The following is a 20,512-nucleotide window of genomic DNA, read 5'->3' as shown; positions in this document are numbered from 1 at the left end:
TGTTCATTTTACTCAAGACTGCTTTGACTATTAAGGGTCTTTTGTGGAATTTTAGGGTGGTTTTTCTAGTTCCATGAAGCATTTCATTCATATTTTGATAGATATTGAGTTGATCTGCCAATCACTGTGCATAGTATGGACATTTTAATGGTATTAACTTTTCCAATCTATGAACATGGGATATTTTCCTATTTATTTGTATCTTCAATTTCAAACATTACTTAAATGTAGAAACATGTGTCTTATTGTGGAAAAGTTAATTTTTGTGAACAGAAGTACAAGGAAGAAATGTAGAATTTCTAGAGGTTTTCATGAAGGACAGTAGGTAGATAAATCATCAGAGATGTTAACTGAGCGCCACACAATTTCTTGCAAGTAAAGAAAGACTTTTTTATTCAGTGAAACTAATATTTTCTAACAAATGGGGCTGATGAGGCAGGTGTGGAAGAATTGGGCCAAGAGAGAAAAAGACCAGTGATGATTGGAGGATCAGAGGCATTAAATCTGAAACCAGAATAGGAGCTGAAATATGAAGTAAATATTATAGAGTAAACTATATCCCAGACAGAAAAATGGCTATAGGAATTTACATTGCAGCTGTCATAGAGACTGATGCCTTGATAACACATGCCTTAGTCAATAAGTGTTTATATGAAGATAAAACAAAACAAACAGAAAATCACTGGGAGTAGAGTCTCAAATTTTATATATGTAGTGAGGGAAGTAACTATAGGGGATTTCAGTATATTCATATTGCAAATATTCATTTTATGGAAATAATCACCTTAAATTTTTGTAAAATCAAGGTTTCCATCCAACGCTTTTTTATTATTAAATAGAAATTCTTCAATATGTTTATGATGAATTGCTTTTCTACCATCTTTTGCAGAAGAAAGTATTTCCTAATACTTTATTTTATCTGAGCAAAGTTGTCTGTGCTTTTGCAAATATCTGTGTATAAATATTAGCTTATTGAATCTACAGTATAAGTCTAGACAATGCCTATTGGATTTGTAATACTGCAAATTTTAAACAATTAACATGATACTTTAAAGCTTAAAAATGCATTAAGAAGCAATTTGCTGCCCAAACACCCATGCATAAGGATTTACATAGCAGTGTTTTTTATTGTAGGAACAAACTACAATTTAATAAATAAACTGATACATATTTGTATTTTGGAATACTATGCTATTTAAAATTGTGAAATTGAATGAACTAGAGCTACATATATGAATGTGATTGACTGACAAAGCAAAACATTGAGTGAGAAAGCAAGTTCTGGAAGAATTCATACAATATTATATTCTAGTTCTTTTTGAGTATCTACTGTATAGCTGGCACTGTGCTAAGGACATTAAATATATTATCTCACTAATTGTCTTCTCTATTGTTGCTATTTACAGATGATGAAATCGAGGTTCAGCAAATTGCCCCAAGTCACACAGCTGTGTGTGTGTCTGTGTGTGGTTTAAAAACAAAGAGAAAGGAAACAGACTAAAATGCATGGAAAGAGAAAGAGAGAAACAGGCACAGACGAAACCCCTAGTGTTGAGATTCTCTCAGAGCAAAAAGAAAGTATATATACTATAGTGAAATTATTTTCTTTACACTTTAATGTGTGATTATTTTTTAATGTGACAAAATTGTGCCCAGCATAAAATACAGAAATAAATGAGGAAGATGACCATTTAAAAGAACTGACATATAGCCTGGGATTCAAGAGCATTTCTGTGAGTATCTGCTTCATGAAACTAGTTGTACTAAAGGCCCAGGAACTGCAGTTGTGAAAGCAGTGTAGTCTTCCAGCTTCTAGAGGAAAGAAGTACAGAAAACAGAAAGGAGTACATCAAGAGGAATCAAATGAATGGTTCAATATAGATTGAGAATGCTTTCTATCCCAAACACATCCCAATCTCAAAATAGATCAATAATGAGTTCCATCATGGTAAGCGTACAGACATGAATTGAAATACACTAAAGTAAAATTCAAGAATATGAAGCAGGTAAAAAAGAAGAAGAAGAAAAGGTAAAAATAAATATATTAATGAAGTATTATTTTAAATAAATAGGCCACATTTATAGCTCTTCTTTTTGGTGATGTGAATAAGATGTCAAATAATGGTGTATGGGAAAGAGCTGTGAATGAAGAATCAGTGTGTATTTTAATACTAGCTCTGCCACTAACTTGACTGTGAGAGTTTGGACTAATCACTTCCTCTCTTCAAGTGTCAACTTCTTATTTTATTTAGATCAGTTATACTTCAAATTGTTTTGATTGAGACCCACAATAAGGATATATTTTACAATATACAAGAGCTGTCCAGAAAGTATCCAGCCATTGTTAATATAAAGAGAATGGTTTGCGTGGCATCAATGTAACCTGGCAGCCAAGGAGAACGGATTGTTATGTACATGCGAGGCTAATGATGACTTCACTGTACTAGTCAATGGAGCCCTACAGGTCGTTGAGTGAGCATACGTAGCAAAAATAAAAGTGTGGCACAAAAACTTCAAAGATGTTTGAGAATCTGTTGAAAGTGATCCACATTCTGGAAGGCCTGCAATAAGCAGATGCCTGCTTATTGAACGTATATGGGTTAAGAGATGCTGGGAGAACTGTGTGAGGTCCCAAGATGCCTACTTTGAAGAGGAATGAGGGGTCATTGTCCTATGTACAATGTTCTTTTATCTTATATTCTATAATAAATGTCTCTATTTTTCATATTACATGGCTGGATACTTTCCAGATAGATGTTGTATATTGTACAAGACCCAGTATAGTTTGAAACCACTAAATTAGATGATTTTCTGACCCATCCAGAGCTGATACTCTGTGACTCAGGTTAATTAGACATATTTTGACACTATAGACATCCTTCATTAGCTGAATCTGATCTCTTCTGGAAATATGGAAGAGAGTAAATTTTTAAAAAGCAGAATGCTACATTTCATTATTTTAAAAGAGACAAATAATAATGTGTTCCCAGCTCATCTAGTAACACTGATCATCTTTCTGAAATATCATTAAACTGCTGTTAAACACCTATATAATAATCCATCAAGGATTTTGGCAAAGTAAAAAATATTTAAAAGACAAATTTTCCAATTAATTGACAATGATGGTATTAGTGTTTTTGTGCACCATGAGTAGTGGTGTGCTGGAGCAGTTCACAATGGCTTGACTCACAAGAGTCAATTTTTTTAATTGCAGGAGGTATATAATCGAGTTGTTAAATGATAGTTTGTAATTGGTTATGGTGCGGGTATTTGCACCACAGGAGTCACAAAATGTTACATATCAAGATTTTCTTCCTTCCAACCCAAACCCCGACCTTGTTATTAAACATTTTCCAGATAGAATATACAGTGATAAGGAAAGGAATCCATGGCTCAGAGGCTTAGATGGTGGTATTTTCATATTGTTTTGATGTACAGCACTTTAGGTCATGCTTTTTCTTCCAAGAAAAATAATATCAACAATTGTTGTTAATTACTATTATATGCACAGCTATATGTGTCAGGATTTGCACTGAACATTTTATATATAAATTTCTCTAATCTTTACAAAAAAGTCTTTCATGTAGGTAATAGTATTAACCCCATTTTTACAAAATAGTATGTTTACACTCTGAGAGATTAAGAATGTTGTGTAAAGTCACACAGCTAGTAAAAGAACGGGCTGGAATTTGAACTCATAACTGTCTGATGGTAAATTTTATGTACATTTTACTTTAGTAAATCCTTATCTCCATCTGGTGAAATTCTAACAATATTTCACTGGCCTGTTTAAACATAATTCATTTCTATGAGTTCTCTGACTACCAATATTAGCATTGGTTTGTCATACTTTTACCTCTTATAAATATGTCTGATTGTCTTAACAGTATTTACCATATGCTTCCATGTATACTAGTTATTTCTACTTGTTACCCTCTTGCCTGTATTGTGCTCAAGAGCTTTTCATAAATAAATGCAAGGATGAATGAAGTTGGTGGATGCCGCCAATGGGTATGGGGTTTCTTTGGGGGTCAATTAAAATGTTATGGAATTAGATAGTAGTAATGGTCATACAATCTTGTGACTATATTAAAAAACCGCTGAATCATACTAGTCAATTTTATGTTTTTTGAATTATATCTCAATTTAAAAAGTAAGATATAATACTTTTTAAAAACATATTATGTCCAGCCACATTAAATTGCCATTTTTTCATCAAATGATTGAATCAACAACTTAACATAGTTAGTTCTAATATTAGTAGGTAGTCCTTCCCAATGATATGATAAAAACAAGTATTGCTGAAAATAGCATTAATAGTTATAATTGCAATGACTTTTTAATTTTATAGTCCTATTCAACAACAAAAGCATTGTTGATATCTTGCATAAATCATCCTTTTCTTAAACTAGTGAATCTTCCTTGATAGTTTGTAGTTATTGAAGATAAGGAAATTCTCTTATAATCTCAAGACCCAGGTGGATGGTCTCCAAACTTTGAAACAGACAAAATTCTCAGAATGAGTTGATCAGTTACTGATAAACTATAGGAAACTCACAATTTCTGGGCAGCAATGATCATGTGCTATGATGCAGCCCTTGGAGCAATGTGGAGGCTGGTAACATTTCTAGGAAATTACAGCAAAACTTCTATACATTCAGGAAAGCAGCTGTTCTAGTTAAATGTAAATAATGAATATGTTCTTCAGAGAAAGAGTATAAAAGTTTGAATAGCAAGAAATGAAAGAAAAAAGGCAGAGGAAAGAAAATAACATAAACTGGGTTGGAGCAGTAGATAGGGTCCTTCACTGAAGGAACAGTTAGCATATGAAATTTTGTTTCCATAGAGAAAATTTCTCTGGAGAAATATTTTCTCCATTTGCTTCCAAGGGTGGTCACATTTTATTTATTGATAGAGTGGGAAGTATGACTATTCAAGAATGCATTAACAGAGGAGAAGGCACATTTTTGGCATTATACTTTTAACTGTTTAATAAAAGCTATAGAAGAGAACAAAGAGTTGTAAAAGAACCTGAGGTCAAAGAGGGTAGGCTTCATCTTTTTCCTGATGCTCTCTCACTCTCTCTTACTCTGTATAAGATTTTCTTTAGAGCGTTCTACTCTAAATTCTGAAGGGCAACTTGTGAATACAGTTTGTTTACACATTATATGATAGCCTAAACTTAAATATAAGTTAACTTATGGCTATGCAGATTCAGGTGCATGACTTTAAAACCTGCACCTTCCTCCAACATAAAACTTACTGTTTTTTTTTTTTTTTTTTTTTTTTTTTTTTGAGACACAGTCTCTCTCTGTTGCCTGGGCTAGAGTGAGTGCCGTGGCGTCAGCCTCGCTCACAGCAACCTCAAACTCCTGGGCTTAAGCGATCCTCCTGCCTCAGCCTCCCGAGTAGCTGGGACTACAGGCATGCGCCACCATGCCAGGCTAATTTTTTCTATATATATTTTTAGTTGGCCAGATAATTTCTTTCTATTTTTTAGTAGAGACGGGGGTCTCACTCTTGCTCAGGCTGGTCTCGAACTCCTGAGCTCAGAAGATCCACCCGCCTTGGCCTCCCAGAGTGCTAGGATTACAGGCGTGAGCCACTGTGCCCGGCCAAAACTTACTTTTTTTTTTTTTTTTTTTTTTTTTTTTTTTTGAGACAGAGTCTCGCTCTGTTGCCCGGGCTAGAGTGAGTGCCGTGGTGTCAGCCTAGCTCACAGCAACCTCAAACTCCTGGGCTCAAGCGATCCTCCTGCCTCAGCCTCCCGAGTAGCTGGGACTACAGGCATGAGCCACCATGCCCAGCTAATTTTTTCTATGTATATTTTTAGTTGGTCAGATAATTTCTTTCTATTTTTAGTAGAGACAGGGTCTCGCTCTTGCTCAGGCTGGTTCCGAACTCCTGACCTCGAGCGATCCATCTGCCTCGGCCTCCCAGAGTGCTAGGATTACAGGCGTGAGCCACTGCGCCCGGCCTAAAACTTACTTTTAAATTCAAAAATTAATGACATAAGTGTTAATCCTGCTTCTAGACACAATATTATCATTGTTTTTTATTATGTTACAATAGTAGTGTATTGTATAATAAATTTTGGAAGGTAGGCATTTTTTTTATAATGTTCTATCTTCTTTAGCATGTAGTTCACCAGTGAATAGGTGATAGTATCTGCATTGGTACCCCAAGATCCCTTACCTTTTCTCTTCTCTGAAATCATCCTGAGGTGAAAGAGCCCTATAATGTGAGTTAGAAAGGCTGAGTTCTTGACCTATATGTACATTATTTTCATCAAATTCAACAAGTTATTTGGACTAGTTTTTTTCCTAAATGTCTAACATTTTATCTTCATGCCTATTTTCTGCTCACATAATACCATGGCAATTAATATTGCAATTTCAATGTGTGCACTTTCCTCTCTCCTCTATAACACCTAGGCATTTACCTAGCTTAAGGAGATAATTATTTAAAAAATGAAGGTTTCTGCTTCCCCTCTAAATGATATTAATCATTATTCTGAGTGAAAGTGTAAATACAATATGTTTAAAGGGGAAATGCCATATTCATAGTATTAATACCAAAGTCTTTGAACAAGATATTTTATAACACACTTCTGAAGAAAATAGGAAAATAGCTTATTGTGCAATTGAGTTTTCATAGCTAATTAAATGGCCAAATACTCATAATACTGATTAATTGAGAAAGGTCTCTAGTGGAATGCCTTAGGGTTCTGCATTAAACTACTTACACATTTCCTGTTATCAGTGGTTTTTAAGAAAATATTTAAAACTGCATGCCTTAATTGACATAAAGATAAAAGTATATGTTACTACCTTGAAGTAAACATTTTTTTTTCAAGTACCAGGGACACTATTAAAGGGCTTAAATTAACAAAAGGCAATTTAATAAGAGAAATATTAGACCACCACCTCTAATTTTGAAGGATCAAATACATAGAGTGAAGGAAAATTTGGCTTTCTAGCATCTTGAAATAAAAAAAAAATCCACAGGTGTTTTGGTTTACAATGATTTCAGCAGATGTTAAGACTGTGTTGGTAACCAAATAATCCAGTGAAGGATGGGTGGATATTCTATATAGACACAGAGATGTTTGATTCTGAATCCAGAGAGTCTTCCTGGGTTTCAGCATACAGAGTTTACATTTTTAGTGTCGTTTTACAGTGAGAAGTAATTCAACTGATCAAATGAACATTTGCTTTTAGTGTTTGTAAGGGTACAAAGAATAGTGTATCTAATTTTCAGAATATATGTGTTTGGTGTTACATTTCAAATAAAATTTATTGAATAGTTTTCACTTAGTGGTGGAGTAATAATCGAGAAACAGAAAGCCACCTCTGAAGCAGCACTGTACAATGTATTTGCTGTGAGGTATATATATATGGAGACCTGGAAGGCAGTTTATACCATTACGTGGCTTCACTAGGAACACAGAGAGACATCACCCAGGCCTGGTTCTAAGTAGTCAAGTAACTCAAGGCTGTTCCTCCAACTAAGCCTTCTGAATTGGACTTAGAATGAAATTCTAACTCTACATGGCCACAATCTCTACATAGTCTGAACCTGCCTTTCCCACCTTAATTTGTGCTACTCTTTCTCTTTTCCCAGGCCTTTAGCTACATTGGTCTTTCCTGTTATTTGAATGCATTCATGTGTATATCCAGATTCATCAAATATAACCAAAACAGACTGAAATGCCTATAATATGCAGTAGGTATGTATATAAAATGCAACTCGAGTAGTATCTGCATAGTTCTGTTCAGAAAAAAAAATACATTTTGTAAATACAATACTTAAGTGTTATTTATGCTGCTATATATGCTGCATAGTTGTAATCATCATCTTTTACTATGGTGCATTCAAAGCCAGAACTTCTGAATTAACTAATTTTAACTTTGAAAGATTTTATCCACAACATTCTTCCATTAGGTTTGAAAATGTAACAAATCATTCGTATTTATTTGCCATGCGAATGAGTGATAAGGAAAATATTGATTACTTTTTTGTCCATTTTATTAGTGATCATGATAGGCCAGACTAAAATACATATTTAATTCATTTAAAACAAAATTTGCTAAAATCTCTGTTGTTGAGAGTCTGGGTAGACTAAAAAGTAATGTGAGGAGAAAAGAAATTGAAGATACAGTGGGTTTGATTAAAGTGAACATTTTCTGAGCTTTATAGTTACCAAATCTTGCATATGGAAATTACAGTTGCTCTTAATCTGCTTTAGAAGACTGATGCAAATATTAAAAAGTAATGAACTAACAAGATTGTTTGTTAATTCCACATAAAAGTGCTAATTATACATCATTTCCTGCCTACAGCTAAACCCAAGAGACATCTTCTAAGAAATTGTTAAATAAGCTTCTTCACTAGAAATGTGAGTACAGCTGAGTTGAATGATGAATTTCCATTTAAGGACCTTGATGCTATCTCTCACTTAAAAATAAAGAGAAAATAAATATAGGAAAAAAAACAGAACATGTTAAATGTATTCAGGGAGCAAAATTATTTTGCTCACGGAAAGTGCCTCATTAATATGTTTATAGCTGATATTCAACATATGCTTTTAAAGGGTAGGTTTCAGGATGAACTATATTTAGACTATATTTGCAGGCTTATTATATTGGATGTTTGCTGTGAATTTCCGTGTTATTACCTTTAATATTTTAATAATATAAGTCATGCTAAGCAGTATTTTTCCAAAATATGTTTGAAATACTACCCTGGTGCTTGGGTTTCAGGGTTCTGGTTATATTTCTATGTTATTCCTATTAAAAATGTTTGTTATACAGATGCAGGAGAGATGCTTCATGTGATTTTTCCTTTGTAGAAATACCATTAATGCAACTGCTTCTTGTCAATTTTATTTTTAATTTACTATTTTATACAAATCCATTTTCCATGTCTAATGGTAGCTTTTTAGCAGGTAATTTACAGTTGAGAGCCTCCTAGTCTTTGGTCATTTGCTGGGCATGTTGAATGGCAATTTTTATTTAATTCCATTAACATTGAAAATGTGATTTCTTTAAAGCAGGATCATGCTTTTTAACAATTTTCCAGTCTTATCAGATATGAAGTTGTTTGGAACCATTGGTTATTAACCTGGGTTACACCTAGCATCTACTGCTTCTGTGGACAAATTAGAAAAAAGCATTCATTCTGGGCAGACAAACTAGAAAATGTTGCCCTTCCTGATAAGTATACTACTTAGCAAACAGAATACAAGCTGAATTTCAATACACACTTGTACTCCTTTGGTAGACATCTTTGTGCAGGGAACAAACTGTACAGCTACACGCTTTGTTGGCCTGCTGTGAAGAGTCATTTTAAAGTGTAGATATCCTAATGAGCTATAGAAAACAATTTATGTTCAATGCTCTACAGTCCAGATTAGGTTATAAGTAGTTTATAAAACTTAAGTCATCCATGCCTGTCTCAACACCTTATTTTTAAATTGCTTACATTCAACAGGAAACAATGCAGAGGAAGGAGATCTTGAGCCAAAGATTGTGATAATCCTAGAACCAGTGGTTTTGCCTAGATCAGAAACATGATCCAATTACATGCCTCTGAATTTTTCTGGCTACAATTAACACAGGCCAGTCCAGGCTGCAAGAATTAAAACTAGTGTTATTGTAGTTCAATGGAAAATTCAAAACGTGGAAGTTAAAAAGCATGTGTATATATTGCAAGGGTTTTAAAACTGACCTGTACCAAGTTATTTCCGCTGACCTGTCTGGATTTGACCCCTTGCTTACCTAAACCTGTGGAACAGGCCAGACTCCATTTTTTGCTCAACCTCCTGCTTTCTAGTCCATCCTGGTCAGCCCTAACCCATCAATGCTCAGTGCCTTCTGTCATTTTCTCTCCTGGGTGCTCATTTATTTATCATTAATATTATGGGCACAAAGTATCTATAGCATTCTTTTTTCTATTATGTCTTGTAAATGTTTCTATTTCATATTATTGAAATATAAGGCTGACGGATACATTAGGAATCATATATGACCTCCTTTCATCACAACTCTTAACTTTAATTGCAAAAGTTAAAATGTTTATTATAAAAATTTAAAAATTATAGATAGACAAAAAGAAGAGAATTGGATCATACTGTCAAACTCTTTTGAAACCTTTTTGTCTACACTTAAAGTGCATATTAAAGAGTTTTAATATTTAAAATTGTAGTTACCTGTTATTGTTCTGATGGTGGCATTATATTCTGTCATTTGAATGTACCACAATTTTAATTAGTCAATTGTCTGCTTTGGAACATTTAGTTTACTTTAATTTTTTGCTGTTATAATAAGCATATTGAAAACTAAGACAAACAAATTGTAGCCAAACCTTCATCCATATCTGTGATTATTTCCTTAGGCTAAACTCTAACAGGTAGAAATCTTGCATCAAAGAATACTATGATTTTAAGGTATTTGTTAAATATTCCAACTTGCTCTCAATGAACATTCTGCTATTTACATTCCTTATTTGCCCAAACCTTCTCTGACAATGAATATAATTATGTAACAGAAACATTGCCATTTTGATAGATAAGAAATTGTCTTATTTTAATTTGCATTTATAAAACTATTTTATGTTTACTGATCATTTTATTTCCTTTTTGTGAATTACCTTGTGATGTCATTTATCCATTTTTCTATAAGAATATGCAATTTTTCTTACTGACTCATGGAAATTACTTACATATTAAGAATATTTAAACCTTTATCTAGATAAATTGCAAATTTTTCCTGAGTTTGTCATTTGCTTTTCAATTCTGTTTATGACAATTTTGATACACAAATTATTATATTAGTGTGTTCTGATATAGTTTCTGATATTTTTGTCATGAAAAGAAAGATGATGATTACATAGTCACCTATTTCATTTATATTGTCTCATAGTATTTATGAAGATTTTCTTTTATTATTTATGTTTATATCTTTAATACATTTGAAATGCATTTTGAAATATGGTATAACAAGAAGATTCTGACTTTGCCACATAATGGCATTTTGGTTTTGGTCAAATCACTAAATCTTTCAAGTCTGTTTCTCCATCTGTAAATTGAAGACCTATCAGACCAACAGAAGAGGTGGAGAGTCTAAATAAAGGCTCATGAGCGTATGAGAACCTACTGTACCATAAAGGGTATATCTAGTATTACTGACAAAAAAGAAATTTCTCCTAGCAATCAGTCACTTGCACAGTTGTTTACTTGGTTTTAATTTTCTATAGCACCCTATGTAAAGCTATTCTCGTATACGTTCAATAAATGCACATTGAATAAGTAATTTTTAAGTCCATGGAGTCCTTGTTTTATACACTGTTATGTCTGCTTGTTTGTTTTGCCTAGAAGAGCTTAAGACCCAAAATTGAATTATATCTTACAAGTTTTCCAATCATGATTGCCCTTTGTAGCCTTAACTGCTGGTCATGTTAAAAGAATAGCAAACATCAAGTATAGACAGTGGCATTTAGGCATTGGAATTGCCACTTTCCTTACATAACTTTATACAAAATGACTAAAGGAGAAATAAGCTTTTACACTGTTTTGAAGTGGTATGTTCATGGGCTCATTTTACTGGAGACATTAGCACTGTTAACTAATTATAAGCTTGGACAATTTGGGATGCATAAATTACAATGGGTTTGTGAAAATGTCTAACACTGAAGCAATAATAGCTCATTTAAACTCTGGAGAGATTCTTTTTTAACTCATGTCCCTCTGTAGATATAGAATTATCCATGCTTTTACTGATGATCTTTATAGAATATCTCATGGGTAATTTTTTAACTAGGAAATATAATTTATTAATATATGTGACTATTCTCCTCCAGATGTGACTGATTATTAATACAAGATGTTTTAGAAAAGAATAATTCCATTTATGAGTAATCGACCTTTCTGGAGGGCATTAAACACTGTCCTTTACCTATTTATTGTAGAGTATATTGCTAATTAGCTACTGAGCATCAAAGAGAATTAATAAAATGTTTGGAGATTTTATAACTAAACAAGGTATAAATATTCCTTTGCAGAAAATCATAGAGTACCTGGTTTCTGGATGTAATGTACTTAATTAAAACCAGCAACTCTACTTCAGGACATGGTGATTTAGCGGGAGGGATGAAAGGCAAAAGTATAAAATGATCAGTGCACCTCACTGGAAGAAAAAAAATAGATTATGGTTTAAATCTGAAAAAAAAATCAGCGTCTGGTATATTGGAGAACTTAAAGGGAAAATGTTCTTGTTTGACTCTAATTCATTGCATACCCACCTCACTAATGAAGTTAACTTGATGTTGATGTGTTTGCTTGTCAAGGCCAGTTTGGGGGATTAATGAAACTTAAACCAGAAAGTACTTCCAGTTTCACATAGGGAACATGAGATTGGCTGCTATCTAAGGAAAGATGATATTTATAGGAAGGAATGAAGTAGCAGAGATAAATTCATTTTTAGGAAGGCTAGATAAGTGTTTCTCTAATCAGCTCATCCCCACCCTGTCAAATGTGTGGCTCGTATACATAGTCCTTTCTGTCATGAAACACTTAATCGATAACATCAATTTGTTTACAAACTGCCCCAATCTGTCTTCTCTGGATTATATTTTCCCACATCCAAATTTATTATTTTTCCCACAATACTTCCAATTTGCAGCTGCTTCCTGTTCTTAAGCATATCATTCCTTCTCAACTGACAGTGTCCCTGCCCCTTTCTATTTTTAATCTTCTTTCTTCATCTATCTTTCTCTTTCTCACATGCATAAACATCATCCATCAACCCCCATACTCTCTGTATTGCTTTACCTCTGAATCACAACTTTTACAATCAGGATGTTGGATGAAGTCAGTTATAAATGTATATTTCCCAATAAATTATATGATCAAACATCATTAGGCAGATAAAGTCCTAAATTGTGGGAATGAAGGATCTCTGAGCTTTTTATTGTCTTATTTTACTTGGAGGAAGGGGATTTTCAGAGTAGAGAAAAATACAGTGCACATCTGTAAAGTAATACAGGATACTGGTTTATTCCCAAAAAGCTACAGTCAAGACGCTTTCATGAAAATAGGTTCCACAGAGAGTTGCTTTGAGAAATGTAGATACTGAGAAAGTTTTTCTGAGTGACAGTAAAGTCCCCAAAGGTGAGTGAAAAAGCATTGTATTTAATCATTGTTTAGCACTGGTAGCACCTTTTCAAGCACTTAAGAAAAAGATTGAATAATTAAGCACACTTTCTCTGATTTTTCAAATCTAGACTTGATTTGATAAATGCTATACATTTTTATTATTATAAGAAAAAAGGAGCATTATCAGAGAGAAATAGACTTAATTTAGAATTAACACTTTCTCTTTCTATGGGAATATTACTCAGTCCAGCTCATTATAAATAAGACAGTCAAGGTTTTGTGATAGCTATGGAATTAGCCTATGATATGAGGTAGTATTTTTTAACCTGTCTAAAATGTCTTTTATCTCTGGCTTTGGCCTTTTGATCTTGAAATAGAGTCATTTTACATGGTGCTATATTTAGGGCCTTTAAAAATCAATATCTCTCAGTAATTGTTAATGTAAAGCCATTGTTATAGTGCAATGTGGTAATTATGAGATGAATATTTTCTTCCCCTTTACATATGTGCTACCTAATTATTTGGTGACAACTACACAATAAACCTCTTGTTCCATAGTGGAAGAAGACAGCACTATGATCTCGACGTTAACATTTCAGTGAAAATAAATTATTTAGTCCTGTTTAGTGTTTTTGTTATAATAATTCTCAGAAGAACGAGGTGTAATTTTAATATCATTCTAGTCTATGAAAGACTATAAAACTTTAAAAATTTCATAACTTTGAACTTTAACATTTTCAGTATTCTATACTTTGATTGGCTGCATGTGTACCTTTCCCACCCCAGCTACAGAAGTTGTAAACAGTGGAAAATAGAAACGGCTAATGAATCATACTTTAGGACATGTAAAAGGTCAAAGTTGTACAGTTTATTATTATCTTCTAGAGAATATATAGGATATTAAAATTCGAATGCTACAGTCTTGTGACAAAGAATATAATGAGAACGATAAATAATAAGCAGTACAACATGAATCTTCTTGTGACAGTGATTATAACTTAGAATAGGAAATACTTAACCCATTCCCATTATTATCAGAAGAAAGGGCCACTTTGTTGATGTTTGTCTTTCCCTTTTGCATTTAGAAGCTATTTAAGCTACAGAGAATAAAGAGAAAGAATATACATTCAAGGTTGTTGAATACATTGTTTTATGAGCACTTTCCAAAATGAATAGTATGTCATGGTATAGGATTAATATCAGTTCATATTCTGCCAGAAAAATCTAAAAATAGAAATTTTAAGGCATCTTATCTGTTTAAAAATAGATGTTTTGCTGTCATTGAAGATATTGTCATGTGCGATAACAAAGTAATACAGTATTTCCATAAAGAAGCCATGAATAAACAAAAAAATTTGCATTTTACTTGCATTTACCAGCAGCATCCCAGGCTTATTTGATATGTGCATTCACTGAAACCTGTTACATAGGCACAGAGCTCTTCATAAACTAAAGACAACATGTTTATCCTGCACCACAGAGGTATAAATAAAGCTTCAATGCCTCAATTTGCTAATGGGTATTCTTTGATGCTTACTATAAGTGTTCAGTGTTTATAAATGACATAGAAAATAACAAACACACCCAGGATGTTAGGAAAGAGAACAGAGGGTGGAAAAGGAGCTGATTTTGTTGGTGTCACTTTCTTGTTCTAGTAAATTTGTCATGGATTGCTGTAATTAATTGTAAGTAAAGTCTTTCTGAGCATTGATCTGAGCAATTTACTTCCTTTGAGAAGAAAAACGGATCTTGTTCTGCTGTCACTTACCACACGTTTTGGCAACTCTCTAGAGATGCAGCACTGCTATTGACACAACTTGATTTCTTGTCAAAATATCTTTTAACATCTGGCTCAAAAGGTATTTTTGGTCACTATAGGCATGCCAAACTTCTCTGTTCATTAAGGCTGAAAATTCAATAAGTGTTTGGTATGCTGGGACTAAGCTACCTCATAGTGAGCAGCTGTCAAATGATTTACTGAATACTTCTTCCCAACCCACCACAGCGAATTGATGGAATCATGCCAGCTTCAGGATATACACATAGTGAGGGGAATTCTATCATGCATTATCCAGATGCTCCTGCTAAGCTTTGCACTACAACCTGTACATTTAGAAAGACTTATTATGAAACAAATGAAGAAAAAGAAAATTCATGAATCTATGTGTCCTTTTCTTTTGCCAGAGTAACAAAGAACCCATTATTGATGCTAAAAACACATTAATGGTTTTGCTTCTAAGGTAGGCATCTTTATCTGCAGGTTTTGTCAGCCTCTACCTAACTGGTTATATCGCCTACACTATCAGGACTTGGCATGAAAAATGCTCATTTGAAGAATTGTCCTCTGGAGACATTTCCAATTTAGTGGTTGCTCACATACAACTGCACTGTGTTTTAGGGCACTTTATAGTGAATTAAGTTGTACAGTGGTCAATATATCCATCCTTCCATCCTGTATGCTGTGCCCATATCTTTGTCACTTGAAATTGCAAAAGTTACCATTTGGGAATTTTGATAATCTCATAGAACTGTCATTATAATGGGATGCTGTATCAAATTATGAGGAGTACAAACACAGCAGTGTCTGAGAAAATAATTCCCTGTGAGTAAAATATTTTCATTTGCATTTAAAACTTTTGAGTATAAAGCAGCCCTTTGTTCAGACAATGGGTGAAGGGATTAGCCCTGTTCCACCTTGTTTTTGGCACTCTTGCTGAACCAGACTTGTATATATTATGTATTAGCAACAGTGAAAATTTGAGAGGCAAACACTAGTTCATGTTGAAGCAGTAGACTAAAACTATCCCATCTATCCCACTCCTTCTTTCCTGACCTTTCAGTCTGGCTCTGCCTCTGACTGTGAAATGTTGGCTTAACAGAGACTCTCACCTCAGTATCATCTGGCTCCTTTTACCATTAGTGCATTTTTCTCTACTGTCTGGACTTTGGTCTGCCTCTATGGACCTTATCTTAATTCACTTATCCAGCTCTGAGCAACACTCTTAGCCTTACATAGGTAGGAATTCCCCAACCTAGGCTTGCCCTAGCAAGAACTCAACTGCCCCTCACCCAGCCACACTGCAAGGCAATTCAATAGAAAACAGTGGTAAGGATTTAACTAAGCTAGTTAGAAAACACTAACAAGTTTGTTTCTGTTTTAATTACCTCAAAGGTAGAAAACAAAATCCAAGGTTTAGGCTCTTGGGTGGCATTTAAAATAATTCACAACATTTCAAACTTGAGAATCTTTATTAAATATCCAAATATGTAAGGCACATTAGTGCTAAACAGAGTGTGAGAGGGTACAGGGTTTCAAATATAAAAAGCATAAATTAGTAACCTTCACTTCTTTACCCAACCCTTTTTTTTCCTCCTTCCTTTTTTCTGCCATTAGTTGTGCTCTCTGTTTGAGGCTACAGGAGCCGGCATTACTCCAGCAGGGAAATGGGCAAAATGAGAAGGCAGTGGAGGACCAAACGTTGGTGGGGGAGTGAAAGCAATAGGCATAGTAAGAAATGGATTGAAACTTGGTGGTCGAGGAGGTCTGAGGCAACGAGCAATAGAGCAAGACAGTAAACCTGGACTACCGGAAGATAACAGGATAGGCCTTGGCCAAATATCTAAGGGGTGCCGTGGGGCCCCCAGTGGGAAGGAAACATGAGCCAGCCTTCCCTTACAGTACATTCTCGTGTTACCTGGAGGCACCTCCAACAGTATCCCTGATCTAAGGGAGGGGAGGAGATGTGGAGGACCTCTTACTTGTGGGCCCTGGGGTGGAAAGAACCCTTTGCCTCTTGGCAAAGTCAAATCTAACCTTGCATTATTGCCACCTCTTTCAGTGCCCCCAGTACTGACCCTTGTGCCCCCCACCATCAGTGTGGGAGGGCTGCCAGAAACTTCCTGGGACACAATAGAATCCTGTCCTTTCTGCCTCTGGCCTGCCAGCCCCTCAGAGCTATTTACTTCTGCTGTTGCTAGGGACTCTTCTGCAACAGCAGGTGGTGGCCCATAGAGGTGTCTGAGAGCTCTGGAACTATCCACAGGAATGCAGGATCCTGTTCTCGCAGAGGGACGCTCCAGTTGCTCTCTTGCCAGATTGGTCAGCACATTGATGGGAGGTCTCAGCTGGATGTGAGGGTGGCCCCAGAGCTCTCCATCGTCCTTCGGGATGGAAGTAGGACACTGCAGAGCCATGTCGTGGCGCAGCTCTGGGTTTCCATTTTTGTCCACAGCTACCACTATGGGTGAAGGGGCCTGCCCTCCAAGGCTTGCAAAAACAGAAATTAAAAACCAACAAAACTGTAAATACAGTGACCAGAAAATATCCAAAAGATGTGATTGACTGAACTCACAGAAATATACCAGGGAAAAATATACATGTAGTCAAACAAATATTTCCTCAGCCCACTGGTCTTTTCTGAGGCTGCTCCTTAAGCACCAGGCTACATGAATGCCCATCATGGCTACCCAGCTGCCCTACTCCATTCCTCATTCCTCCACCTCTACTAGGAAGCAAGGAAGCCTCAAAGACCCAAGTAGCTTACTAGTAGGCATATAATTGAAAATACCAGCTCTTTAAAGTCCCTATAGGATCTATGATCCACTAAACCCAGCATTCAGATTTTAGCAGGAGGGTTCTGAAAAGTCTTCTGAGGGACAACATATTTTCCTCCACAAAATTCAAAGAAATGTTAGTTATGCTAACAAACACTCCAGTTTCTATTTTTGAAGCATCATTCAACACTCATCAAATTTTGTTAAAATTTCATTTCATTCAGCCCATGCCACATCCTAGAGTAAGAGTTTCCTTATGTTTAATCCCCACTGTTTAGATTAGATTAGGAATGTGAAACTTTTATTTCAAAATTCCATTTCAAAGTCATCACTCTTAAATCCAGTATTCTTAGTACCTAAATTTATACCCTTCAACTTTTTGTCTGTAAAAGCCTCCCACACCTCCTCCAACCCACTCGTCCCTGTCCCAGTTACAAACTGTCTTTTGCCTTCAAAATTAAACAGTTGTACTCAGTTTTGTACTTACACATTTTCAATACAAGCCATGGAGAAATTTGATCAAGATAGCCTTTGTGAGGTGGTGGAGAAAACCAGCTGAACGCCCACACTGGCCAACTCAGTCTGGAGAAATGACTCGTGCTTCTGCCTGAGAGAGGCTTGGCAACTCAAATGAAGTCAGGGACCAACTGCTTCTTTCTGGATTTGGAGTTTTCTTTCTGGGGTTACTGTTGCTAGGGAAGGGAGGGAGAAAAGGAGTGGGAAGAGGGAGGCGATAAATCTGTGACACTTCTTTGAAGCCAAACATGGGGCTGCTTTCTGCACAGCAGTGGATGGATGGTAAAGGTATTTGCTACATTAGTTCTGGTACAGGCCAGTTGGAAAGACAAATCATTTCAAGGAGGATTTAGAAGAGTCATGGAGGCATGATCTTCTGTTAAGATTTATATCTGAAGTTTTAGTTACAAAATATAATTGTCAAATCTCCTCCTTGAATTTGGAAACACAAACATTGAGCAGTGTACCATGCCTAATCTTGTAATTTAAACTTCCAGTTTGGGGGGGATTCATTTTATTAACTTGGTGGGCAACAGAGGTTTGTGGGAGGGGGCTAAATTGTCTTTCATTCTGTGAAGATGAAACAAAAATAGCACTATAAAATTTCCTCTAAGGATCATCATGGCTTTTATTTTGTAGCCCTCAATTTGCACTTCTTTCCTTCATCTCATCTTCTGGTTTATCAGTTCTCTGTGTGTGTGTGTATTTCCTGTAATAGAGCTCTGGAGATTTCTTTTAGGTTGGGACGTGGAGAATAAAAGGCATAAAATGTATACTAAGTTTATGAATATTACCTCAGATTTTGGCTGGTAACTTTTTTTCATAAAGTATCTTTTAGTCTTTCACCCTAAATTTCATCCATTTCCCCCCCTTTAAGCAACTATACCGCCACAGCTTTTATTGTCTGCTATTGATCTACAGATTAATTGGTCTGAAATTACAATGACTATCCCCATATCCAAGATTACTATTGTTGCTTCATGACAAAGCTATAAACTTGACTCATCTCCTTACATTTACCTAAGATTTGTGCTGTACAGACTAGACCTTGAAGATTATCTTTTCTTTATTCTCAATATCACTATGTGCTGCTATAGTTCAACAATAAATTATATTTTTTTCTTAAGAAAAGATAACAGACTCAAATATTATATGTTTTAAGTTATAGATATGTGGGGTGTGTTTGTGTGTGTGTGTGAGAGAGAGAGAGAGAGAGAATAATTCATAAGTATAAGGGACTACAGCAAAGGAAACGTCACTGCTGTGAAGCAACACAATTCATGATGGAAATGACCTTTTGGGTCTCCAAGTCCACATCTTCCTGCCAGGGTGCCTTGTCTCTGTCTGTAAACTACTGAGTGTATTTATCTCATTGAAAGATGAAAGCGGCATGTTTCCAACACATTTCCCAGAGGACTCTGTTCACTTGCCTAGCATGGTTCACTATTAAGAAGTCTCTTGAATCCCCAGCTTCAGTTTCTATTCTTGCTCCAGTTTATTATGTTCCCTGTCCTTATGTAAAAAGAAAACTTATTATTAGCAATATAATTATGGAGGAGTGTTAAAATCCTTTTAGTACTTGCCATATCAGAGGGAAAATTGCAACTTGGGTTAATGTCTGCTAATAGTTGGTAAGTCATATTTACATAAATAGTTTATGTATGATGGGTTGCATTTTTTTCTGAATACTGGCAATGAAGCCCCAGGAGATCCTTTTATGCATATCAGAAGATTGTAATAATGGGCTATTTTTACCTAGAAATGTCTGTTTAGTAGGAAATCATCTTAATTGGATTATATAAGGGTGAAGAGTAATATAGGGCCCAAATCACTGAAAATAATGACAAAGCCCATGGTGCCCAAGAATTTTCCAAAGCCATAAAATTTAGTATAAATGTACAGATATTAGCTCAGATTTTGCCTTATAACTTGTTTTCTTTTGTGTAAACCATGTATATTTATTGAATGACTAATGCATGCATTCACTATTTTTTTTTTTTTTTTTTTTTTTTGAGACAGAGTCTCACTTTGTTACCCGGGCTAGAGTGAGTGCCGTGGCATCAGCCTAGCTCACAGCAACCTCAAACTCCTGGGCTTAAGCGATCCTACTGCCTCAGCCTCCCGAGTAGCTGGGACTACAGGCATGAGCCACCATGCCCGGCTAATTTTTTTGTATATATATTTTTAGTTGGCCAGATAATTTCTTTCTATTTTTAGTAGAGACGAGGTCTCACTCTTGCTCAGGCTGGTCTCGAACTCCTGACCTCGAGCGATCCACTCGCCTCGGCC

The 20,512-nt window shown here is 35.2% G+C and overlaps 1 protein-coding gene across 1 annotated transcript; it reads right to left on the bottom strand.

Annotated features, from left to right (window-relative positions):
* Positions 1 to 16,543: 16,543 nt before the first annotated feature.
* PRR32 (proline rich 32) lies at positions 16,544 to 18,214 on the bottom strand. Its single transcript, XM_045538452.1, has 2 exons — positions 18,195 to 18,214; positions 16,544 to 17,420 (listed from the first exon to the last, which is right to left on the bottom strand). The coding sequence occupies exons 1-2, from the start codon at positions 18,212 to 18,214 to the stop codon at positions 16,544 to 16,546; spliced, it is 897 nt and encodes a 298-aa protein (XP_045394408.1).
* Between the last annotated feature and the right edge of the window lie 2,298 nt (positions 18,215 to 20,512).

The sequence above is a fragment of the Lemur catta genome, chromosome X, assembly GCF_020740605.2.
Source record: "Lemur catta isolate mLemCat1 chromosome X, mLemCat1.pri, whole genome shotgun sequence".
Lineage (NCBI taxonomy): Eukaryota > Metazoa > Chordata > Mammalia > Primates > Lemuridae > Lemur > Lemur catta.
This window is presented reverse-complemented; position numbering and strand designations above follow the sequence as displayed.

Bases quoted from the DNA above. Each gene is read 5' to 3' on its own strand.
- PRR32 (XM_045538452.1), bottom strand. From the start codon at position 18,214: ATGGCTTGTATTGAAAATGT. The intron at 17,421-18,194 runs GTAAGTACAAAA...TGTTTTTGCAAG, and splicing joins ATGGCTTGTATTGAAAATGT to CCTTGGAGGGCAGGCCCCTT.